The 27,969-nt window shown below is 28.3% G+C and overlaps 2 protein-coding genes across 2 annotated transcripts; one reads left to right on the plus strand and one right to left on the minus strand.

Annotated features, from left to right (window-relative positions):
• The first annotated feature begins 32 nt into the window (after positions 1 to 32).
• LOC107167170 (uncharacterized) lies at positions 33 to 27,965 on the plus strand. Its single transcript, XM_089216259.1, has 7 exons — positions 33 to 141; positions 14,232 to 14,304; positions 20,006 to 20,205; positions 25,534 to 25,740; positions 26,797 to 26,994; positions 27,077 to 27,149; positions 27,828 to 27,965. The coding sequence occupies exons 2-7, from the start codon at positions 14,288 to 14,290 to the stop codon at positions 27,874 to 27,876; spliced, it is 744 nt and encodes a 247-aa protein (XP_089072385.1). The 5' UTR covers positions 33 to 141; positions 14,232 to 14,287; the 3' UTR covers positions 27,877 to 27,965.
• Positions 4,849 to 12,055, minus strand: LOC107167159 (uncharacterized). Its single transcript, XM_089216257.1, has 6 exons — positions 11,899 to 12,055; positions 11,690 to 11,839; positions 8,619 to 8,716; positions 7,773 to 7,928; positions 7,556 to 7,657; positions 4,849 to 5,067 (listed from the first exon to the last, which is right to left on the minus strand). The coding sequence occupies exons 1-6, from the start codon at positions 12,053 to 12,055 to the stop codon at positions 4,849 to 4,851; spliced, it is 882 nt and encodes a 293-aa protein (XP_089072383.1).
• Positions 27,966 to 27,969: the final 4 nt, after the last annotated feature.

Consider the following 27,969-nt stretch of genomic DNA (forward strand, 5'->3'; position numbering starts at 1 on the left):
GAAATTATAAACGATAGTAAACGATTACACACATTGTCTAATGAACTTATTCCATCAATATTTCTCCAGTTTCTTGTTAAACTACGTTTTGAAAACATTTTCGGTTGGTACATTTACTGTAAGGGTTTCCGAAATACCATAGTAAGTAAAATTAATAAATTGATTTTATAGTTAATAAAACTCATGTTCTCGCCAAAGCATTATCGCAGTGTGTTGCAAATGTGCACGACGGAGACGGTGTTTTCCTTATCATCTCTTTTGTATCCCCGTCTCATCTAATTACTTGTTATGCGTATTATTATTGTTATTATTGAAATTATTATTATTATGTGGTTTCTATGTCCACTAATTATTTATTGTCTTTGTTCCTGTCACATATTTATTATCATTATTGTTTAATCACTTTTATACGGCCAACGCCCTTGTTTATATGTTTTTACTATTATTGTTGGCGTCAAACTGTCTGCCGTTGTGTCGTTTTTTGCCGTCGTTGTTGTTCGCTATTAAAGCGACAACAAATATTTTTGTACGTAAATTGTTTTTTCTTCCGCTATTGCAGCGGCTTTGTATCTTTTTTATATTATACTTCGTTCAATGTTTTATTGTAAGTCGCATTAAGCGCATACGTATAAATTGTTGTCACGATAAGTCGCATTAAGCGCATATATGTAATAAACTGTTTTTCATGATCTACACAAATTACTTGTTGTTTCGTCTCTTCATTGTGAACACCCATTAACCACTAGACGCAGATCGTAAGTGGCTTGTTGTTGGTTACCTCACGTCCTCCACTTATTGGGCAGTGTCTACCGAGTATTGGGTATCGCATTATCGCGGCTGTCAGCCCCCTTTTGCATCAGCGATTGAGCCGTCCGTTGCGTAAGTCCGCCAGCAACTAATCGTTGTGTGAGAGGCCGCCCAAGTCGTCTAGAGTATTCCACGTCTGCCATCGCTTATCACCATCGTAACCGGACTTCCGTAGCTTAAGTTTAATTTTAAGTCTTGTCCCTGAGTTTATAAGCTCTGTGATCATTGCACCAAATCGATTCGATCACAGAGCCCCCTCCCCATAACTAACTTGCACATCCAAATTCCTCCCAGTCTTGTTGCCGAAAGTCGTCGTTAGTGTGTACGAATTTGCCTACACACCACATATCGGACAAAGGCGTTTGTTTGCCTATCCGTTTCTTTTGCGGCGTTGATTGGTTACTACTGTGGCAAACTCATTGGTTAAATTGTTCTCGAGCGTTTCGAGTGGTCCTTCAGATTAGCCTCTAATTAGAGCGTACACATTCATGTTATAGGTAAATTTTCAGGGCTTGAAGTATTGAATACCGGTTAAAACCGATATCAAAATAAAAATTGAATACGACATCGAAAAAATTAATACCGGTAGTCAAAACCAAAATTGAAATCGGAAAAAATAAAAACCAGAGTCAAAATTTAAAAAAATCAATTCTGGTAATTAAATTGAAATCATTACATAATAATTACATATTATAATATTTGAAAATGTTATCAAGTATAGCAAAATATAAAACATAATAAACATAGATATGATGGCAATTTCAAGAAATAAAAATCTCAAAAAATAAATACAAGTATCCGAACAAAAATCAAAAAAAAAAATTCAAACCTTGAATTATTTTTAACATAGTATGATAATTGTATGTGTTAGTTAAATCAATTGTTGGGAAATATGGCGCTATATGTTGTTAATTTTTTATTTTAACTAAATAAAGGTTCATGGCTTATTTGCATTTGTTTAATCCAGTGGTTCTTAACCAGTATGCCACGTAAAATATAAAACACGTAACTGTGATTATAATGGTAAAAAATTACTGAAAACAGTATTTTATTTCAATATATTTATTTATTTCAAATACAGCAAACAAATAATATTTTAAGAACTAAATTATTTTAAAAAAGGAATATCATATCATAAAGATAAAATATTTTAAATTATTAGTGAGAAACTTGAGCTTGTCGTTTCGTACAAAAAAGTTCAATACGTTGTTGAATTGAAAACCAGTAAATTGTCTGATCAATGGTTAGAAGCCTCTTCCGTTTCCAAATTTAAATGTGCATAAAACTCGTAAAAACATTTTAAAAAAAATAACATTAATTAATTAATTCCTCAGATGCAATTTAATTAAAAATAATATGGTTTCATATTTCACTTTGACTAATTTATTATAATATTTTTAGTATTATTATAGATTAAAAATACAACTTAATATTTATTCTATATTCCATCCCCCCATACGAGATTACAATCTAAAAATGTAATTATTATAATTTATCTAGAAGGTAAGCCGGTGTTATTATAGGTAATCAAAATGATAATATTATTTGAAAAATGATAGTAGTCAATCCAATATTCAATATTCTATACGTAGATTGGACAACACGAATACGTCCACAAGCCACATGGATAAATACTCGCACAATGATTTCAAGAGTCAAAATTTTTATGAATAGATTTTATAATTTTTATAATTTTATCGGTAATAAATAAATACCTATTGGTTTTTTTTTTAATAAGACGCGAACTGCAAGTTTGCCACTGCTAGTCTATATATTCTATACTTCACTATTCAAACCCATCTATCATCATTTAGGGCGTACATTTCCCCATCCCACCCATTACGGTTTTCAATTTTTTCTAACGCCAATATTTAGTACTTTATTCTTCCAATTCCTGCCTCCATTCCCTAATTTCTGCTCAACCATCACCCCTCAAAAAAAATTTTTTTTTAAACGCTTGGTGGTGGTAGAAAAATGTACGTCAATAATGCATTATACACTCGTACAAAACTCTCGTGTGTTCTGTAGTCAACCTAAAGAAATTCATTGAGTGCAACATATAATTACTAAATTACGACGAGTTGGTAATCTTTAAATCATTACACTATATTATATTAATCATCGTACTTACCAGTAGCATAGCTGGAGGCGCCACTTTTATTTAAAAATTATAATATGCCACAAAATATTGTGAGTAGGTAATTCACAATTTTCCATTTATTATTGTTAACCGTGCATCAATGATTAATATATTGTTTAACTAATTATTGCTTACCATTTATTTGCTGTTAAAAAAAAAATGTATGATATAGGTACAATGTACATATTATTATACTTAAATCCTAAAGTCATGTAACACTCATGATTAAATCACCAATAAAAATGTCAAAGGGGAGTACACTCATGGCCCCCTAGCTACGCCACTAGTATTTATAATTAATATACAGAGTGTCTCACGATGATCTGACATATATGTATAAGTAGAATAACCGCTTGAATGGTTAAATGCTATATGTCCGAGTGTGATATAGCGCATCATTTGCTTAGTGTGTTTTCTATGTTTTGAAGTAAAATTTCTTTCTTGAGGTATGGATGGAGAAAAAAATCGACATTTTTAAAAAAGTTAAGCACGCTACAACATATTATTCACTCTATAAAATATCAATTTATATAATAAAGTAAATAAAGTAGCCCATTATATATTATATTATAGTCATCACTAGGATTACCAAAAATAAATCTCTCATGCGAATCGGTTGATTATTTTTAATCTTTACAAGCCAAACTTAATATTCAGATGAAGCAACTCTTTATTTTTTCAAAATAGGTTTTAAACGATTCTATTTCATCATTGAATAAATCTCTGTGATAGAATAGACAAATTATTGAAATGTAATGATAAAAATTGAAGAGGTACGAAAATAGTTTGTAACAGAGAAATTTTAGCCCACCTCTATTCTTAAGCATATTTTATAGGAATACAGCTCATAAAGTTATCAATTGTTTACTAGCTGTTATATTATAGCTTATAGGTACATAGTAGAATGAGTTAATTTTCTCATAATATATTATTATATTATTATATTCTGTAATCAAACCGTATTATATCATTACTTATAATTTATAAGTTATAAGAAATAACTTATAAAGTATAATTCTATACTGACGTACCGTAGAATGACTGAAACAAATTCATATAGGCAGTATTATAAATTACTGAAAGTTATTAAAAATTGTTTTTTGATTTTTACATTTCCAATTTAAAAAAAATTTTGTTGTAAAACAATATATTAATTTGATGACTTAATTAAGCATAAATTAATTTTAGTGCAATAAGTAAAAAAAAATATATTTGATTTAATTCATGAAATATCCTTTTAATCGATGATAAGTAAATTGACGGTTGTAAGTGTTATTGACGAATTGATTGTTGATCAAATGTTTTTTATGAATGTGTTGTCATGGGATGACATTTTTCAACCAGCTTTCCTAGACCTCCTCAAGTAATATGTGCCTTGAATAAAATGTCAATATATATGACTATGACTATATTAAGAATGTATATTCAAAGCACGAATTTTCAATGTACGCATTTGACTGCATGGTCCGTCAAATTCACCTAAAAATCTTTTTTTGAAGAATTTTTTTTTTTTCAAATCATATCGCAATATCGTTGGTACAAAAAAAAAACATAAATTAAACAAAATCAATAATGTTCAATAATCTCGTTTATAGTAAACAGTCGTGATTTAATGGTTGTTTATATATATATATATATATATATATATATATATATGAAAAAATTATCTCTGCGTTGTAAATGTCAATCATATATATTATATATATATATATATATATAATAGGCGTAGGCACAAATTAAAAACAATCGAAAATCAAATATTATTAATTATTTAACATCAAAATCATTGACGGACTTTAAACCTAATATATACGGCGTATTAATAGTGTACAGCCGATAGATATAGCAAAATATCGTTCATTATAAGTATCTATACATATCATATAAAAAAAAAAATTGTTTTAATACTTTAAGGTCTCAAACCCTTCGTTTTTCTGATTATTGTTTGTAGTCAGATTTGTATTTTCATCGAACGGAAAATTGACCTTAAAGTGCATTCCAGATTGGTTGTGCGCCGGCGTCGTCCAGAGCTCTGCATTTTTTGTTAGTATCTTGGCCATTGATCTCCAATAACTCATATATCCATTAGTGATTAATAAATTGAAAGTTGACAATATCAGCTAAAATTCAGTAAAAGAAAAATCGTGATGAATTAAAACATAATACATTGATTGTTAAAAACTTAAAATCATGATGCTATGTGCTCAAGTGACTTCACCTTCTACTTGATTATAATATTTAAAATTATCTTATAACGCCAACCTTGGGAAAGCAATAAATATTACATGCATAGATCACTAATGGAACAAAATATCAATTTCTGAAAGTAACGATGTGAGGGTAAAATATTCACAAGTGAGAAACAAAATGATAAAAATCTTTTAGGCAATATATTGACATACTGACAAAGCCCCGCAGAGATCAAAGGATATGCTATTTACAGATATACGACCAATTGTATATGGACCGTAGGTAGTAGATATTATTTTGAGTATGGACCACTATCATGAGAATGAGCAATAGACAATACAAAACAGTAGAAAGATAGGATAAAAGAGCTCCAGATGACCCATTTTCAGATGTAATTTTATTGAGCTATTTTAAGTATCTCCACACCAGCTAGTCTTTGAATTAATTATTTGATTTGAGAATATCGTAATATTTTGAACTTAGAAAATAAATAAAAAACCATGTATTTCCTAAACTATGGATGACTGATAGATCAATGGTTCTTGACGTGAGTGGTATAATACCCTAGGGGCATTTTGTTTCTGCAGTTTAGTAGTAGGTTTAAAGAGGGCGTTGGAGGGGAGATAAGCTCTCAGCTTCAGAATAACGGAAAAATAAAAAACCTGTGTCCAGTGACACATGAAATAGACTATAATACATATATTTTCATTGTAAGATCTCGAACCTTAGTTATAAATGGAGTTTAGAAACATGACTGTGGGACACAAATTGTTTTTAAGCAGCTCGATTTGTGTCTTTCTGAGTCAAGCTTAAAGACAACTACCTATGTCAAAAAGCTAAGTTTTTACTTCTTCCTTTCCAATCAACATATCTAGCAAAAAAGGATTTCAATTTAACCTTAGAATAATGATCCATTTTGTATTTTTTTTTTTTTTTTTTTTTTTTTTTTTTGGGGGGGGGGGGAGGAGTAAGTAGGCAGTTATCTTGGTGAAAGTTAGGATTTTTTTTTCAGTAGTTTAAAATTATTGTCATCCATGAAGTATTTTCAATAAGACAATAACATATAGTTCAAAAATAGCAAGTATTCGAGATTATTTATAAACAAATGATATTTTACCTGCTCTATCCTTTCATTATCACCAGTAGGTTGGTGGGGAAAATCTACACTAACAGTGCAACACACAGTAACAGAAAATTGCGGAAAAAATTATCTAAAAAATCATATTATACGAGTATGTTTAACATACAGTGTTTAATCTAATTATGCTAACTAGTAATTAGTACTTTTTTTTAACTCTTCAACTTTTGGTGAATCAATAACCTTAAATGATTAAGTTGAGAATCATCAGTAACAAAATAATCAAAATTACTTCATTTATTACCTATTGGAGGATTACATAATTTGGTATCATAATATAATAAAATTGAGTAGTATTAGAATTGCTAAATTTGGAATATTGATACCATTTTTTTTTTCATAATATTTATTATAAAACGTTTCTTTTTGTTATAAGTGCTGTGTTTAATGGCAATGAGAAGCAAACGAATTTATATGTAAACTGGCCATAATATAATGGTATATAAGGTGCTTTTTAAAACATACTCATCATATTTTTATGCTTAAACTATGCATAATATGTTTAGTAATACACTTGAACACCACCAATTTTTAAATACTTAAGATTTTTAGTATTACGTCATAAGAATGGTCTTCTGACAGTATAAATTTATTTTTTTAAATACGTCCCCTCGTCCTCACCGTTTCACTTAATATTATTTAACAGATATATTTTTTTAAATTTTGATGTACCTAGCTATCCAAATCAACGAATTTAAAACTAGTAGTTATAGAGTTAATTTTGGATGGTGTTTGTATCTTGTTTTTTAACTCTTATAATTAGGTAACTAAAAAGTAGTTCACATTTGATTCTTTTTGATCCTACGAAAAAAGAAAATCTTTTTGTTTATCTTAATGGCTATGCGTACCATTAGTTATATATATTTATATAACAATTATAATTAAATATAATATATCATATCCATTGTTTTACAATAAGGCATATTTAAAAATTTACAACGGAAAAATACAAATCTAAAATCTTTGGCAGGGAAACGTTTGGACAACTTGTTATTTTTAATTTCTATTGTTAAGATATTAAAACTAATTATGTAATTAAAATTTAATAATAACATTATTAATTAGGAATTCTTTATAATAATATTATATTTTATATTTATTATTATTAGTATTAACAACATTATAATATTAATCCTTTATGAATTTCAATAATTTCCCCCTATTTATAGCAGTCGCAGACCCCTCTAATTAACTGATAGAATTTTGGTGAGCTCAGAGGTTTCACTATATTTTAAATTTTTTTCCGACTAAAATTACCAAGCAATAATGAACCATCTAACCTTCACTATTTTGGTTTTATCGGACCTGTCATAGGATTCGTCGAAATATGACCCATAACGGTATTTCCAAAGTTCGACGTTTTCCAGTGCCATTTTCAGAGCCTGTATACAACAATAAACAGAAATTTTGTTATATAATTCTCAATCAGCCAATATTTAAAAATTAGCTTTTGATATTGAACTAAAATATAACTTATATTTAAGCATGAATATTTACTTTTTTAGAATTTTGATGTTTTTTACTGAGAATTATGTTTTCCTCCGTCAATGTTTTGACTTTTTCGATATTTAAATTATTGTATAAAATGTCCTCTATCATCAGTGTTTTGCACATTGACTTATAATATTTGTCTTTTTTTTCAATTTCCAATCTCTGCAATTAACTCAACTATTATTAATAATAGATTTCAAAATTTCGAAGCACTTTGCATTATTTTCTTAATTTAGCTACGAGAATCTAGCTAACATTTAATGTATTTTTAAAGCAAAATATTAAGTTTTTATTTAAGTAGTACTTTTTGTCAATTATAATTTTAATGAAAATTCATTATTTCATTTTATAGGGCATTTTTGGTTAATATTTAATCCAAAATTTAAATTTTATTTTATGATTTTTACAAGTGTTACATGACTTCTATATAAATTGAACACACTATAACTACCTATGTACATTATGTAAATATATATGATCTAAAACTTTATATATACAAATATTTTAAAAAAGTAAAAATAATAATGTAGGTATGGAAATATTTTTAAGATCTAAAACGATCAGCTTCGGTATGTATAACTTTTTTGTAGTCTTTAAAGTGTATATTCGATTTTATACCAAAATTATTGAAAATGTATTTTATCCTTTTCTTTGTGCATTATTTTGAATTTTTAGTGCTTAAAGGAATGTTTTGGGTTTTTTTGTCCTTTAAATTATTAAACCAGCCCTCCTCATTAATATATTTTATTGTTTGAATAACAATTTTTTATGTAAATATTAATTACACTAAAAGTAGTAGGTATCTGTTGTGATATTTAATAATTAATAATTCATAAAGAGTATAATTAATACCTTTGTCAATAGTTTAATGTTTTTGTGGATAGAGTTACCATTTCCGTTATTGAATTTCATTTGCTGATCAATAAATTCATTTTTATCATCTTTTTCAGCTATAAATACAAATAGTAAATATAGTATTATTTAAATCAAAATATACCTAACATAATATTATCTATTCTTTAAAATATGCAATATACCGTATGATCCGTTTGATGTATGATACTCATTATTTCAGAAAATATTAATCTAACCTTGAAAAATCTGAGCCGTCATTGGACGCCTGGGCGGATGTAAAACATCAAAAAATTTTTTTCGGTAATAATGTTGAAAATTTATGGTGATCAAGATGACTATGAAATAACTTCTAAATTAATGTCATAAGACTATTTAGTTTTTAATTTCCTTCGAAATTTCCTTTCTCCGAGCGCAGTATCGGCGTACCCACTTACTGATTAAAAGCGTAGGTATAATAGGCACGCCTATATTGTTATGTATACATGTATTGTTTAAATGTTTCGTTGAATATATTGTTACGTATATATATATATATATTGTTATGCTCGTAGTTACAACAATGATGTGTATTTTATATACATAATATATATATAATCCAAATACCACTTAGTCACTGATCGCTGCAACTTAAAAACTACGCAACGTACGAACTTGAAATTTGGAATTCTAGTTCTTCTCGTATTTTAACCGTGCTATAAGAAGAGATTTTTCAAAATTCATCGTCTAAAGTGGAAAATAAGGGGTTGTAAGAATACAATAGTGGCGCCATCTATCAGGCAAAATCAAATTGTAATATACAACATTAGTCTCAGGATGCAAAACTTACGACCTTGATATTTGGAATAGTGGTCACTTTGATGTAAAATACTAATCTAAAAGTACAACAAGAAAGGGTTTTTCTGTATTTACATTTTAAACAGGGAACTTGAGATTCACAGTGAAAATTATTAATTATTATGTTATACTATTATATTATATTATATTAAAAAAATATTTATCACGTTGCGTAGTTTTTGAGTTACAGCTATCAGTGACTAAGTGGTATTTGGATTTTATATGTTTAAATTATTTTTAGAATATTATTGTTTATGTGAAAAAATATTATATTTTGTTCAAAGGTGACATTGCCCGTGCAACACCGGGTGAAACAGCTATCTATATAAATAATATTATAGGAGTTTGCCCCTATTTACTCATCAACCCCCAGACCAAAACCGCCAGTCCAAATCTCTAGAACTATTCAACAGATTTAAAAATTGTTTACCATCAGAAAGCTACACAATCCCATGAATGTATGTATTAATATATTTTTTTATTGCAAATTTGAGATTTTTCATAGAAATAGTAATAATATTAAATATATTTTTAAGTATTATACGGTTACTAATTTACAATTGGTTATCCAATTTAGTATGGAATAATAAGAAATTAGCGATTTGTTATTAGGTACCAATGTATAAATTGTTCCACATTTACAAAGCTATAAATCCGACAAAGTACTATGATTTTAGATTATGAACGAAGTGATGAATGTATTGATTTTACAATGTGTGTGTTTTTTTTTTTTGTGTGTGTCTGTGTACAGCATAACTAGTCGAAATAATGCTTCAATTTCAAACTTTGGGGGTGGTTTCCGATGGGAAATTGAATATCCTTGGTGCATTATACAGGTCAAAAGTAAACATTTTCCAACAGTTTTCAAAAAAATCGATTTATTAATATGGTTGTAACTCAAAAACTGATCACTGTAAATACTTAAAATTTTCACCAAATTTTTATGTTAGTGTTATCTATATACAGTTTAATTTACAAAAATTCCACTGAAATTAAAAAAATTTAAGTGTCGGTAAAAAAATTTTGGATCACCAAAAAAACTTGAACATTTAATACAAGGTTCCTTATGAGTTTTTCTTATTGTAGCTAAAAAAATTAAAAATCGTTAGTCACAATTTTATTTTATAAGCGTTTATAGTTCAAATTTTTATGAAATCTGTCGAAAACGAGAAAATTTGTAAGTAATTTTGAAGTTTAAAAATCATAAATTGTTTTCTGTTTACAACTAAGGATTAAAATATAACACTAAGTTTTCCATAAGTTTTCCTTCAAGCAGCTATAGAAAAAACTCGAAGCATCGTTATAGTAAAAATTTTAAGTGCGTTTGAATTTTAAATTTTTACGAAATAGCGTAACGATAACGATTTATCCTCAAACGATTTTAAACATTTGTTAATATTCAAAAAGTATAAGTCGTAGATACTTGAAAATTTTACTAGTTATTTAGATTGGCAATTACTTTACATTATTTAATTTTCAAAATATTTTGACTTTTTTTGAGATATTTATAGACAACTGAAATTTTCAATTTTTCCGAAAATTTTTTTTTTGAAGTGTCGATAAAATTGTTTTGGCCCTATAAAAATACTTGAAAATTTGATACAAAGTTATGAGGACATAAGTTATTCTTAAAAAATTATAAGAATACATAGGCAAATTTTTTTTTATTATCATTTGAATTTCAAATATTGACAAAAATTCGTCAAAACGATGAATATTTGCAAATTATTTTGTAGTTCAAAATTCATAAATTTGTTTGTATTTATATCTAAGGTTAAAAAATTCAACACTAAGTTTTCCATAAGTTTTTTTTCAAATAGCTATAAATGAAATTTGAAGCGTCATTATAGGAAAAATGTTTTGAGCGTTTGAGTTTTAAATTTTTATGAAATTGCCTAACGATAACGATTTATCCTCAAACTAGGTAACAAACAAATTTGTCGCCGTTCCTATGATTAACAAAGAATCAAAATAATATACAAATGTATTTTGTTGAAATAAGTATTTTTGGTATTTTAAGAGGATGCCACCAAATGGAATCAAACCAATAATTTTTAATAAATAATTTAAAAAAATTTTTTTTTTTCTTAATCTAATAACTTTAATTTAATTTTATGTCATCAAAAAATAACAACGCTATGACACTGATAAAGTTTTTACCTATCCGTTGTGGAATTCTGATAATTCTACTATAAATACTGAGGGTGAAATGTTTTTTTAAATTTTTATCTCACCTAATAAACGTTGTATTTCTTCAAATTGTTCCATAATCTTTGAAGACAATATTTTTTTATTGTGTAGCTTATCATTTAATTCATCTTCGTATTCGTGTTTGAGCTTATCAATACCATGTATTTCGTTAGTTAACTTTTTATTATACAAAACTAAAAAATATATATCATTTATAGGTTTCGACTTAAATTTATTTTTAATATCATCTAACTTTGTTTTTGTATTTGTGTATTTATTCTATTAAGACTGATTTTCTTTTCATTATTTTCTTCGGTTTTTTTTCTATCACTTTTAGAAACTGTTTGTATTTCTAAGAGCAATTTTTCTATCTTTATCATCATTTCAGAAAATGACATTTTTTCCATCATATTGTCTTGATAGTGTTTTTAATGAATTTCAGAATAATTAAACATGTTTAACGTTCAAGCCATAATGTTATTTTACTACAATATATTGTAAACGATGTATAGTTAATTTGTATCACTGTAAATCCATTTTGATATTATATTGATTTTCTAGTTGGTGGACTTAAATAAATTGATAACGACTCAATAAACAACTATAAAAAAAAAAAACTACAAACGGTTTTAACAACATCAATATATTCTAATATAATGATATTTTAAGATTGGAAAATAAATTGTTGTATTAAATAGAGTGTTTATCGACTTGGCGGAAAAATGAAATGCAACAATAAGAATGATGTAAACGTATGCCTAGCAACAAAAAAAGAATCTGCACAATAAATTTCAGTCCACTGTGGAACATAATACAATTTGGCATAATTACGATTTGAAATATGAATTTGGTCAAGCTGACTCGATAATAAAGATTGTTATTGTAAGTTGTAACTTGTTATTGTGGCTTACACTAAAAATATATTTATAAACTATTTCTGATATTATTTTACATTATTACATAATATTATTCAACTTATTATTTTCTATTATGACTAAATATAAAATTTCCATTTTCTTGGAACTATATATATAAACATGATATATTGTACTAATTAATTAGCATAATTTATTATTATTATTACAAAAGACGTCCACTGAATTGGTTATTGACCACTATAAGTGTATTATATTTGGTTTTTTAGTATAGTATAGAATAAAATAAAAAACTAAGTATAATTAAAAATAAAATAAAATACATAATATTATGCACATATTGATTTTATTCTGAATTTCTGATGATATGACCTTGTATAAATTGGTGTCTTTGATAAATGTCAGAACCTAGGTTATAGATATTTGGAGATTCATTGTTGAGATATTCGGGGATATTATATATTTTGATATTTCTTCATTAAATTGACTAGATTCTTTTAGTAGATGTTTCAGAATCACAAGCAATGCATGACTGTTTTATCCATAAGATATTCATGAGAGTATGTTAGGTATTTCCTTAGCCACGTCAATGTTATGTACCAATTTCTTGTTATTTAGAGAATTGATCCATTTATACATGTTTTATTTCTCTTAATTTATTTTCCCTCAGCAAGTACCTTTCCTTGCGTGCCATTTATTATGGTATTTTTAGCTGCTCTTTTTAGGCCATCTGTGGAAAAATCTTTTCAATGATCAGTCGTTGCTTATTTTGCTGCTGTGTCTGCTCGTTTGTTCAGTTTTATTCCGATGTAGCTACAGAGCTACGGGGTGACCGGAGCTTCGACGTAATTCTCCGACGCGGGTGTTGTAATGTCAAACGAAACTCCCTGGTGTGTAAGAGTCACCCAGCCATGCTCTCTGAACAAAACATGTAGCAGGGAAAATAATAACGAAATGAAGTACATTGAAAAGGGGGAAATAGAGGGAATAAATACATTACAACGACGACTGATGTCTTGAGGTGATAAGATCGACTGGTTGGTTTGTTCGACAGCTTCACCCGCCGTGGGCCCGTTGTGTTTATCCCATCATGACGGTAGTGCAAAATAATAGAAAAAACGATCTTGAAACAAGAAGAGTTGCTAAATCGTCGTCAATTGCTATAGGAGTCCCCATTCGATGGCAGAGAACAAATCGTATAAGTGATCAATCGTCGTCAGCCTTGGTGTCCGGACGTAGGTTTTTGCGGCGTGTAATTTTGTGGGGGAGAGGGGCAGAGCGGGGAAGGAACAGTGTCGTCGTTGTGGTGAACTTTTGAATTTTTATAATATATAATTAAACAGATTGCCCTGTCTTTGTGAGCCTGGCGAACGCGACAAAAACGCTGACGGTGTCGAGTGCCAAAAACTATTAGCGTTTTCGATTTGACAAAATAGTATGCACGGAACTTCCACAAGCACTATGCGAGTGTTGCACTAGTTTTTAATAAATCGAATACAATGATGAATGAAGTGTAATAATGGAAAACAAAATATGTTGACACGAAAAGAAATAAAATTACCGGATTTTGGAAGTATTCATATCACACTGCATGTTATAATGAAATGGGTATAAATAGTATAATCATTGATTATGAATACTATTTATAACAACGGTATAAATTAAATATTTTAATAATTTGTACATTTGTACATTTCTTATGTTTTGTTAGCAGAATAAATACTTACAACAGTTAAACAGTATATACCAGAATGTCGTTCGATTCCGATGTTGAAACATTTGACGTAAGTAGTTTTCATAAGTAAGCAGAGTTTTAAATTATTAATCATTGATCATCTATCCCAAATAATTTATTATGTTATATCAGAGCTTTATATGTCACATAAAGCCTATTATGTAGTCATGTAAAGATGCACACCTAGTGTATAATAAATTTAAATAGTTGGTGTACTCGTGTACTGAAAATGAATTAAATGTGTGGTTTTTTGTATCCATCTATACCTTACTGTTATCGCGTAAAACAACTCGTAAGAATGTGGTGTTAAAAGTGGTATTTAACTATTAATCATCTATTTTATTCAATATATAATAACGAATATTATACTTTATTATTACATACACAGAGCCGGCGTTATGTAGTATTTGTGAGAGGTCGTAGTTAGTAAAATTAACGACTTCAATATTCATGCACAAATATATTCTAAAATTTGTTTCTTTCTGCGCTCAAAATAATATCAAGGTTTAATTTCAACAATTCCTTACTATATCTATTTTAGTGTTGAATGGGAATCTTAAAATAATTAATTCAATAGTATTAACCATTCATTAAAACATATACAGCTCCTAGTATTTGCAGGTGATGTAAAAGTATTCCATATTTATCGATTGTATCAACTCTTTAAACGACTATCTTGTCCTAAAAGATGATCTGAATGCAATTGTTGCATGAGCTAACAAACTAGGATTGGTCTTCAATATAGCTAAATGTCACCATATGACTTTTACTCATTAATTTTAAGCCCATATTGTATGTTAAATAAATAAAGAAAACAATTACTACCTATTGACTATAAGTTATAATTAGAGCTCGGATATTTATGACTTAGCATATTTTTTTCGCGCACTCAGAATTACACCGGAGTGAGATACAAATTTGATTCATTAAGTCTATATTACAAATATGCAAACTTTTTGAAGTGAAACTTCTTTACGCGCGCTTGGCTTGGGGAGTAAGCTGACGAACGCGTTACGCAAAGTGTGATCAGGCGAGGCGAACGGTAATTGGTGGGGGATATAGGCAAGCGTCAGCAGTGCGCGCGCACATTTTTCTTTCTTTCTCTTACAGCTGGGAAATGAAATATATGTATACTTAAAAAAAAAATATATATATATATATATATATATAAATATATAAATACAAAAAATATACTTAAAATATACTAAAATATACTTAAACAGAAATTTCACAAAATGTCAGTTATTGATACTGGCGGTTTACCGTACGAAATTGTTTTCGTTCCGTACAAATCGTACATTATCACCACAATCATTGATGTATCAGATGGATTGGCAAATGGTGCAGTTGATAAATTGGTACATATTGAACAAAACGAACAAAATGAAGTTACACGAGTATGGTTAACTTTTGAAAATTCACAAAAAGTTGATCGAGTAGGTTCTGAAGAATTAGGAGAAAACTATCATACGTTGCCACTAATATTAGCAGGAGATTTCAATATCAATTTCGCATCCGAAGATGGACAACTCTTGATAAACTTTCTACGAGATACATTAGAATTACAAATGAATAATGACCGTAATGAGCCAACTACAAGACATGGAACAACAATCGATGCAGTTTTTTCTAGATTTCTGTCTAATTTTAATTCTAAAATATATGTAACGTATTTCTCGTATCATAAGCCTATTGTCTCGGTTTTACAATCAACCACAGTAATTACTGATGTATCCAATAATGAAAATAACGAATAAAACAATGAAAAAAAATAAAAGATCTATGCAAAAATATTAATTTACTAATGAAAACATAAAATAAATTTAAATATTTGTAGGAAATTAATATATGTATATGTGCATACATGTATATATTGCACACACACATTCATATATATACATATAGATAGAGCGAAAGAAGTTTCACTTCAGTCATGCGGTCATAAGCACACTCACTTTTTAAAAACAGGTAATTGATAAATTATTTTTATTATTTTCAATTCCTATTTTGTTTATCATTATTCATTACCAGTGGCGGATTAAGCTTTTCGACGCCCCTCCCCCCCCCCCATCCCATTATATATATTTGAATAATTTGTATTGCAAGAAGTAAAAAACGAATCCAATTTTTTAGTTTGACTGATTACTTTTTTTTTGCATATTTTTGCATATTTGACATTTTTGAGCATATAAATTCATACATTGATAATTTATAGATTTAATGGCATATTTCTAATATTATAAATATAATATAAACATAACACTTTATGCGATTAAAAACTCATATATTTATATCACTATATGTATACACGAATGTCGGAATCGCCTGTGAACGACCATTATCGCCTATCGTTAATAGACTAATATTACAGGTATAGGTAAGAATAACAGTATAGATTGACTGCTTATAGTAAACTCTGCGTGGTGGGTTTTATCTACATATTCGACGAGTTTTCAGTTTGCTGCAGTCCTCATATGTTGTGTTTATTCAACTATACAATTTTTCTGATAAACGTTCTTTTTTTTAATAATTATTTACAAAATGCCGAAATGTTCGTCAAGTTTAATTAATTTTGTGAAATATTTTGGGAAACATGTATTTAGTTCCGATGGTAAAATAATATTTTGCAAATTGTGTGAAGTTAAATTACCTGCAAGTAAACAGTTTTAGTAACACAACACTTGAAAACTGCAAAGCATGAGTATGCAGTAAATCTCCGAAAAAGACGCGAACAAAGTACAGTTCAACCATTATTTACACAAAATACAAACAAGGAAAGTGATTTTAATTCCGATCTTAATGAAGCATTACTATCAGCTCTTATTTCACTGTACAAGGTAAATAATTTTAAATTCAAAGAGTTTTTAGAGAGGTATACTTCAAAAAATATCCCCGATGAATTGACCTAAAGGAAAAATTATGTAGATGATGTTTATAAAAAAACCTTAATTAAAATACAAGCCGAGGTCTTTAATCGTAAAATTTGGGTATCAATCTATGAGACCACGGATGTAGACTAAGAGACGCTCTCTCTCCCGTCCTCTTTAATTTAGTCCTGGAAAAAACTGTCAGAAAATTAAATATTATAGACGGGGTTACGATGGGTAACACGACTATAGGTTTACTAGCATACGCCGATGACTTAGTCCTATTGAGGAATAATTTAGATATTGTGAAACAGCATTGTAGAAAAATAATAAATATAGCAGGCAAGTGTGGTCTAAAGATCAATGACAAAAAAAAATGGAGTATGTCATAATTGGAATAAGAAGTAAAGAATACCGACAAGGAGGGGTTATGGAAATAGAATACCATAAGTTTAAGAGAGTGCCACATTTTAAATACCTAGGATCCATAATAACACAAGATAGTGACATTATGATGGAAGTGGACACTAGGATTTAAATGGGAAATGGGTGTTATTTTGCCTTAGGAAGTATGTTCGACTCAAAAACCTCATCGACAAAATTAAAATACAATTTTACATGACGCTGATAATACCAGTAGTTTTATATGGCTCTGAGACGTGGACTTTGAGAAAGGTAGAGGAAACAAGACTTGCGGTGTTTGAACGAAAAATTCTTAAAAGAATTTATGGACAATGTATCGATTCTGACACTGGGGAATGGAGGATACGCCACAATGATGAATTGAAAAACTTGTTTCAAAAACCAGATATTATAGCAGAAATTACAAAGAGAAGATTAATGTGGGCTGGACATGCTTGGAGGAAAGAGAGTTCTTTTATTAAGGCGGTTATTAAAGATAATCTATTGGAAAAAGACTATTAAGAAGACCACGTTTACGATGGGAGGATCGTATCAAAAAGGATGTTAAGGCAGTAGAACCGAATATACTGTGGAAATAAGTTGCAGAGGATAGGGAAAAATGGAGGCAAATTTGTTTGCAGGAATGGTCTTGAAGGCCGTATCCCACAGGAAGAATAAGTTCCGTGACTATTCTTCAACTGGGAAAGTGTTCTATGAACAGAGGGGATTAACATATGGGCTAAAATATTGGCTTATTCGGTCACAATATTATATCTTGTTATGTTATATTTAATAAATAATATGTATTTATAAATATTTATAATATACATTATATTATGTTTACAGAGAATATTACAACACCTGTTTTAAAAAGTGCTTGGGCAGAAGAAAATATAAGTTTTATGTTGGAATGTTACCATTAATACAGGGTGGGTCACGGGAATAGGGACAAAACAAATAGATATAACTCAAGATGTTTTAGGCGTACAATTATTTTATCAATATTTTATCATACACAAATAAGTGCCATTTTAAGTTTTGAAAAGAACATCGAGCGTATGACGTCCATCTTGTTCGTAGCACGAAGAAAGTTAGTCCAACAAATTTGAATGAATGCGTTGAAGCAAGTTTTCGTCTAATAATACAATTTCCATTTTTATTGCATCCTTAACTTCGTCTTGTGTACGTGGTTTTGACTCGTAAAGACGTGACTTCAGATAACCCCAAAGGAAAAAATCGCACACCGTCAAGACAGGTGAGACATATAATGTTGCAACATTATATTATTCTCATCATTTTAAATGTATTATTTTTAACGATATTCCGAGTTCGAATGCACGCTATATTTAGTATTGTGTTTAATAATAATTAAAACACATTAGGCGTACCTTTTTCGGTACCTTTGAAATAATCGTCGATAGACATTGTTAAGTATTGTTAAGTTCACGGACTTCAGATATGACTATTTGGTCTGTGGGTCAGTAGTCCAATGTGGGTTCGATGCTGTATCGACTTGACAGTGTCAGTGCGTGTGACCGGACGTTACAAATTCACGACAACATTGGCACAGAGTTTTGGGCTGATATGGTTGATTGTTGATTGCAGGTCACAGCTGGTTGCGTTACTGGTCTGGATGATTGACTTCGATTACTAAAGCTGTTTCGGAAGGTATTCTATTCTTCAGGTGTTCGCTGTAGTCTTGAGTGTTTAACGGTTGAAGGAATACTGGAATCATTCTCTTATTGAAAGCGTCCGGTATATAATCCGGTATTCTCCATACCGACTAGTAAACTATGAGTGTACAGCCGGTGTATTTGGACAGTTTTTTTTAGCTATTTTTGAAGAGATAATCTTGTAATTTTTTGTTGTTGTCTTCTTTAACGGATGGGCTAGCTGCTGTATTTGTGCGGTGTCTTTGTGGGTTGTAATTTATCCCCTCATTCGACCCCGTGGTGTATTTCGTATTTCGTGAACTCTGATTAGTAGTCCTGAAAAGGACTGCTGTTTTTTTATGCGCCGTCACACCGTAACAAAATGTTATGCCATGTTGTCATTTTTTCGATTGTAACAACACATTATCTATTGACTTTATCTTAAACGTCAGACAACTAGTCTATACTGCACAAAAAAACAGTGCTTCTTACTTAGTTTGATCTAATGTGAGTTAGGCGTTTTTGCTACTGTACTGTACATCGAATTCAAACGTCTTTGGATGCATGATAATATTATAATAATGTTTGAAACAAATCTGTTGCCGCAAACACTACAGAATATGCTGGCTAAAAAAAAAAACGAAAAACACATTTGACTATTATTTTATTAAACAACGTTCCATTAAAATATAAAATCTTAAATTACTTTCGAAATAATAGTAACATTTTAATTTTTCAAGCAAAATGACGGCTAAAACTGAGTATGAAACCACTTTGCCTGCAATTCAAACATCAATCGAATATAATCCATATTAATTAACTTTTTTAGGTCCGTGCCTGCCCCCAAGAACGAGCGCGACAGTCCTAATGAAAACTTTTCGTTCAGCCCTATGCTATACAACTTTCGAGTGGCACCACCACCCGGACACAACAAAACGTTTTCACTCCAACAGCCGCTGGCCACACTGTTCGACAACCTGATCACAGTACTGTGGTCGGTATACGGCAAGAAATCGAAAATCAAAATTGGTAACGCACACGCAGTTTTACATCATAATAATTTATCACCTCACGTTTTACTATCTGAGAGAGGTATAGGCATAGATGCAACTAAAGATAACATTTTGGGAGCAGGGAGCTAACACTCTAACGATACCAAACAAGTGATTCTATAACTCATTTTTTTTTCCGTATGGGATGTGTTTCCCGCATCCAAGGTTTTCCTCTAGTTACGTTTATGTAGATGGATAATTTCAGAGTTTTGGGTGAGCAAAGTAGTCTTCATTTTCTGATCTACTTTAGCTCTTAATCTTGATATATTAAATACTCCTCGCCAGTCGGAAACGGTCCATTTATTACTATACTTTGAACTGCCACGTTGTATTATACATGTTATAATTTTTTTTTAAATCATTAAATTGATCTTTAATGAGGCCTAGCCTTAAGTAAATATCCTTTTTATGGGATCCTTTGACTTTTACAAACGCCAAACTGAATGAGTGCAAAGAAAATTCTTGAGTTTTGCTACTATTTACTAATAAATATGAAATTTTCTTCGTATGACTACACATATTTTAATCGGCTGCTTAATGTGAGCAACCAATTAGATAACTGTAGGATTAATAACGTAATTTATTAAAAAAGAAACTTAAATCTGGCCATGTTTATCTACCTACCTTGTTATCAGATATTAATTTGAGAGTACTTTCTCAACGACTGAGAAATTTAACTACTTCTACCATGCATAAATCTATCATTAACTAGGTATCAATATAATTCATCTCTACACCATCTTCGACTATACGGAGCACTTCAAAATTTAATATACAGGGTGCCCCACAAAGTTCTGACAAATGCAATAACTTGTATTTGAATCAATATTTTTTTATATAATCAATAGACTCTAGTACTATACTTGATTAAAAATTATTTTTTTTTTTTTTAATTCAAAATAGCCAATTCATATGCGTATTGAAAAAATTGATTTAACGTTTACAGTATTTAATTTGATTAATCCGTTAGCGACTTATTTACGTTTAAATATTCGTTAAATTTACTGCTACTGAAAAAATGATCATACCCAAGAATAAAAACCTGTAGTCAAAATGAAATTAAATCTCAGTTTAATGATACCAATAGCGGTCATAATCGATAATATCTAATAAGTAATAAGTTCAATGGTCATACGAATTGAACATTTGGACCTTCCTATATAATCCTCTACAGCAGCTTAATTAGCAGGATATCAGCTATAAAATATACAAATAACATTTTACAATTTACCATCACGGTTACATAATGTAGCACTGGTTATTGATTCTTGGTATACTTACGGTCTTATCACTTATCACGTTTATAGATAAACTAGAATGAACATTTAACATGATTTAACCATAGATATTAAAGAATGGATAGGTCATGCTTATATTTATAAAATAGAGGGAAGTGTACTGGAATGAGGAAGAGAGAAAGAGTGATAATTTGTTAATTTTAATTTTGAATATAAAGTGAACGATTTTGTAACACAATATATATTTTATTCATAAGTTTTAATACTAATAAGAAAAATTGAAACATACAATTTAAGGATATATTAAAAATACCTAGCTAAATACCTACTTTTTTTCATTAAATATTATTATATTAATTTTTTGTAAATTAAGCTTAGTACCAACATTCAACTATTTAGATTAGGATTACTTAACCACTACATCAACATAAAATAACTAATTAAAAAATAAAAATAAATCAACTATAAAAATAACTATAACCATAATTTAACTTAAGTTAATATTGCAAAATTGTCATGACATACATTAATGATCACTACATATTGATTTTTGAATTTAAATGATTAAAACCTATTATTATTAAATATTAAAAATAAATCAATAGTATTTAAATTCACTAAATTACATTTTGGAATGTTGATGTCGGTATTATTTTTACTAAGTTTAATAGCGATTCATTCATTTGCACTAAAATAATTAATTGTGAAAATAGAATACGTAAATGTTTACATATTTAATTTTAATAGTTTCATCATGACTTGATAATTGGAACACAACAACTCAATAAAAATATATCAATAAGTTATCGATCAAAATCTGTATTCTTAGTCTTATACAACGATCAAAGTTCTGAAATAGTATTTAAACTTATAATAAAATATATAAGTACTAGGTTCCAAGTTAGATATGTAAACTTACAGTAAACAACAAGGCATTTTACTATTGTTTTCGCAAGTACAAAATAGTTATATAAATAATATAAATTCACCGATGAAACATAACTATCATTACTGGAATGGACCAAATCAATAACCTCCAATGTGGGTATGTACCTACAGTACTTCAATAATCAACTAATTGGACCATATTTTATGAAACTTCCTATGGCAATAAAATACAATTTAATTATTATTAATAATATGTATAATATATTAGATTATTTAATATTATTAATAAATGAATAATTCATTCATCAATAGGTATTTACATTTTGAAACTAATTTTTTTTTGACATTAGTATACAATGTTGGTTACCACTCTTGGTTTAATAATTAACTAATTTTATTTTATCACAGCACTTTATCATCTAGATAGTTGATATTCTTCATAATTTTCATGAGATATTTTTGAAAAACATTCTCTTCGAGATCAGGTAAATTGTATATTATACAACATTAACACCGTTAAACATTAATATAATAGTAAGCACTCAACAGTTTTCATTAAAATTGCTTCGCATACGAAGCATTAAAAAGGTTTCATGACTCATGTTCCCTCGAATTTTTCGTATGGTTTTTTTTTTTAGGAGTACTTGAGTACCTAGGTAATATAATTTACTTGCTGGATAAATAACTGTCATGATTGCTGTAATATTGATGGTGGTGGTCACTAGTCAGTAATTTTCGAACAAAAAATGGTATTGTAAAAATGGAACAATTTTTGGTACATATTTCTGTTGTATTTTTTGTTCCATTACTTGTTTAGATTCCTGCGTTGAAAGGTACACATTGCACATTCTTTTTTTATTAGTTATTTTATTTAAATAATAATGGATGTTTTTGAAGACGTGGTGAATGCATTAAAAATAACAAGGATAACAATATGAATGAGTTAGATTTTTTCAACATTGAAAAAAGAATAACGTACATGCGTTATGTGAAAAACTCGATCAGCTGATTGGGTCTCGTTTACTTATGATCTGAAATCTGAACCTCTGAAAAACATGAAAACGTCTACTCGCACCAACTTTATGTAAGATCCAAGGTTACCCGTATTATGAGAACGTATACCAGATAACCGATAATCGCTTTTGATGAAACCACAGAATAAAATAGATATCTCCGTTTCATTTTGTCTTCTGGTTTTATTGTTGGGTATGATACATTTTTTAGTAGCAGTAAATTCAACAAATATTTTAACGTAAATAAGTTGCTAACGGATTACTCAAATTAAATACTGTAAACGTTAAATCAATTTTTTTCGATATGCTTATAAATTAGCTATTCTGAATTTAAAATAACAAATTTAAATCACATTTAAATTTTTTATATTCTGTAAAAAAAAAAATAAAGTTTATATTATACGTATAATACTAGAGTCTATTGATCATATAAAAAAAAAAAATGAAAAAATATTGATTAGAATACAAGTTATTACATTTGTCAGAACTTCATGGGACATCCCGTTTTACCCATATGGCTAACATATTTTTAACTGATTTCTTGTATTTTCTTGTGTTTTCGCTTTCCACAACCCGTTTTCTGTTCAAATAAAATAAAATACAGTTTAAATAATTTAGATTTATCGGTTGATTTAAAAATAGGTAATAAAACAAGTTAAATATTTTTTTTTCAATTTTTCGTTTTTTATAGATTTATACTTATATATTAACAAATAACATAAAAATAAAAACAATTCAGTACTATAATAATATAAATATTTGAGTTATTTTTCTCAGTAAAATAATGGTGCATACCTACATATTGATAATATAGTTTAGTAGAATAAATAGACATACAATAATTGTATGATATGAGTTTAAATTGCTATCTAACATAAAACAATTATTATAATATGTATAGTTCAAATATTTAATAAAAATGTAGGTAAAGTAAAATAAATATATAAACTAGGTAAACATTGATAAAAGTTTAATAAAATTGCTTATTAAAATAATTTAGGAAATTATAAAGAACGCAGTCACTCGGCATGTGATCCACGTACTAATTAAAAAGTAGATTAAATTATTTTAAACTTAGTAAAATTAATACTTTTTTCCGTAATATGCTTTTATAGAGTTAAATTCATAATTTGATAACTATTATTTTCTAACTTATAGATTTTGCGTTCTTTTAATTCGAATTCTTCAATAAAACCTACCCACTTTTGTTAATTTATACAGTCACAGGCCAATTCATTACATTTGTGTGCTCGTGTCGTATATCAGATATACCTATATGTATTAGGTGTTTTTGGTTGATCCTTGAATATTTTGCGGTTATTTGTGTCACATCTTAACTTGAAAAGTATCCACATAAAATATAATTCATATTCATTTATTTATATATTTGAAGAGTTGGTCACATTCAAGCCAACAATTGTGTGGAAGGTTCTTATAATTAATTAAATTTCTAATACATGCTTGACAAATTTAAATTATATTTAAATAAATAACTTTTCAAAACTATAGTAAATCAAATATATAATGTAAATAAGAATAACTTTAAAAGTTCTAAACACTATGAAAGCACTTAAGCGTTTACTAGAGTTCAAATACGTTTAAAAAAAAAAAAATTTTTTCTCAATCAAAATTTTCACTAATAAATATATTATATAAATTATACCAAAAAAATATATATATATATATATTATATAATATATATTCTATAAAATTCTTACCTACTAAATATTTATGAGATAATTAAAATGGTAAATTGTATTTCAACTAAATAGTTTAAAAACTCAATAATTTATTTTACTACACCTAACAATAGTACATAGTGAAAACTCTCAAAATAACATGCATTATAAAGTATTTAATCGTTAAATTGGCATCATCAAATATGATCTTAAAACAACAAAATCACTAAATATATAAAAATGTACAATATTAACTATAAATATTATTTTCATAATATCATGAAAATTATATCAAACTTTTCTTAGCAATGAATGTAGTAGCACAAAAAAAAACTTAAAAATGCATTGAATACTGGGCCTTAATTAATAATAAATACATAGTTTAAGACATTTCCATTATAAATATCACAATAACAATAAGTGATATACTTGCAGACGTAATTACTAAAATTATATTCTAATTTGTACGTTGTTCACTCCGCCACAGGCGTCAATCAATTACAATGGGCATTGGAGTTCTTGAGATGCATGAAAGTTGACTACGGTTACCCGGAAAGCATAGAGAAAATTGTTGGTGAGCTGGAAGAACAGCTGATATCACTTTACGCCAAGGTCGGTGAAAAAATGCAGGAAAAAAAACGGAAAAAAGACCTAGAAGAAATAGAAAAAGATGTCACTGAGAAAAACTCGAAAAGTTAGTATTTTATAAGTTTAGAAGAATAGTATGCCTGTTTACGAGGAATCACAATTATTGCTGATAGAAATCAAATCGAGTTTTAAACAAACAATATTTTATTGCATCTTTTATTTTATAACGAAACGTAATGATATAATATTAGGGAAAGTCGTGCAGAATGGAGTATTGAGGCACTCTGAGGAAAATACCAATAATATTATACACTAATAGAAGTCTCAAATTCTTAGAATAATAAACTTATTGATTATACCTACAAAAAAACTTATCAAATTCTATTATCAATATGTATAATTGTATTCTTTGATATTGAGATAAAATAATTTTATACTTTAAACATTGTTATACCCAAGTGCTGTGTATTTTAATCTAAAAATAAATGTATGAAATCATTTTTTTTAAGTATAGGTACGACCGACGGTTGTACCTATGTAAGCTTACCATTTTGTGTATTTCAGTGTATAAATAGGGACAAGCAGTGTTTAATATCCATTAACATTATACAATAATTGGGCCTTTGTCTTTGTCCAAGTATTGAGACAAAATATAAAGAGGACATTGATATATTATTATGTTAACTTTATTTTAAGTTTGAAAGATTTTTACAATGTATATTGTCAAATCAACAAATTTTAAAAAAATTGAAAAAAGTATAAAATAATTTATGTCATTTTATAAGTCTTACTATGATTTTAAAAAAGTTATTTTTCCTAAATAATTCTATTCCTCAAATTTCTAAAATGGAATTAAATTTTAAAAAAAAAAGCATTTTGAAAAATCACTTTTTATTTATAAGTGATTTATAAGTCTTTAGAAGTCTTCCAGTCTGCCACTCATTCTCTGATATATGATAGACAATAGCATTATATTATTATCCGTCATAATGCCATGTACTTTTATTATTTTTAAAGATAGGTACGATAGCAATTTTACGCCACAATGTTTGGTGAATAAAAGTTGTAAAATGGTGGAAATATTGTGTACTGATTATTGATTAAGATTAGATTATTTTTTATTAGATTATATTATTGATTGGATCGATTCTGTTTTTTGTAGGTTCTGGTATTGACAAATCCATGACGGACACATTTACATCATTTAACGAAGAAGATATCATGGGAAAGCTAGGTGTGACCAAGTTGACGTTAGATCCCGTCTCCGGTGAAGCGAAATACTTAAAAGAGTTAAACTCGTTGGGTAAAAGGAAACAAAAACCACAAGACCCGTGCGCCAATGATAAAAAACAAACGAAAAGTATACAAATTGTTTTAACCTTGATGGTTTTTGTTTTATTAACTCTGCTTACAACATTAAACGTTTAATTTATGAAATTTAGATTACATGATTGGTGCTTTACAAAAGATTCTGAGCAAAACAACAGAACCAGACACTAAAAACGGAGTCGAAGAGTATGTTTTATCAGAGAATTATTAGTTTAACGAAATATTTAAATAGTAGAGAGTGGGTTGAACTGATCAAATTTGAAAACATAGAACAGAAATTAGGGGTTCGGTTTTAGTTCAAAATTCAAAAGTTAAAAAAAAACTTTTCTAGTTAAAAAAAAAACCGAATTATTAATTATTTATTAGTTATTAAAAATTACATTATTAATCTGAACTTCAAAAATAATTAGGATACATCAAACATTATTTAAAAAAAAAACAGTTTTCAGTGTTTATTCTTTGATTTAAGTTTTGTTAATTGTTTATTTTATCGAAAAAAAAATAAAACTCTAATGTTAAACCAAAATGTTAAAACCAACAAGATTCAAATTAAATCAAAACTTAAAAAGCTCGGTTTGGGTTCAGTTTGGTAATATAACATGCTTGATATTGGTTCGGTTCGATGTTAAACAAAATGATTGGTTCGATAAACGATTAGAAAATTTGATTCGATTTTGGTTGGGTATTATACACATTTTACTTTAATCTACCTCTACTAGATAATTAGGTATTTATAAATATATCAATAAAATAAATATCCTTTTATAACCCTTTTATCAAAAGATATTTAATATTTTAATCTATAATTTATTAAGATAGGTACTAGTATATTATATTCGTCTAATCGGATATTTTTTTTTTCAGATTAATAAAAGGTCTTAAAGTTGACAACATTCCATCGAAAAAGACATAACATGTAGGTACGACTTTGTGGGGCATCATATCGCTTACTTAATAAAATAGAGTATTATGTATTTCTTTGCCTTTGCATTTTCTTCAGATTTTA

Source organism: Diuraphis noxia, unplaced genomic scaffold, assembly GCF_037042655.1.
Source record: "Diuraphis noxia isolate RWA-SAM2 unplaced genomic scaffold, SU_Dnox_SAM2 contig0001, whole genome shotgun sequence".
NCBI classification, from domain to species: domain Eukaryota; kingdom Metazoa; phylum Arthropoda; class Insecta; order Hemiptera; family Aphididae; genus Diuraphis; species Diuraphis noxia.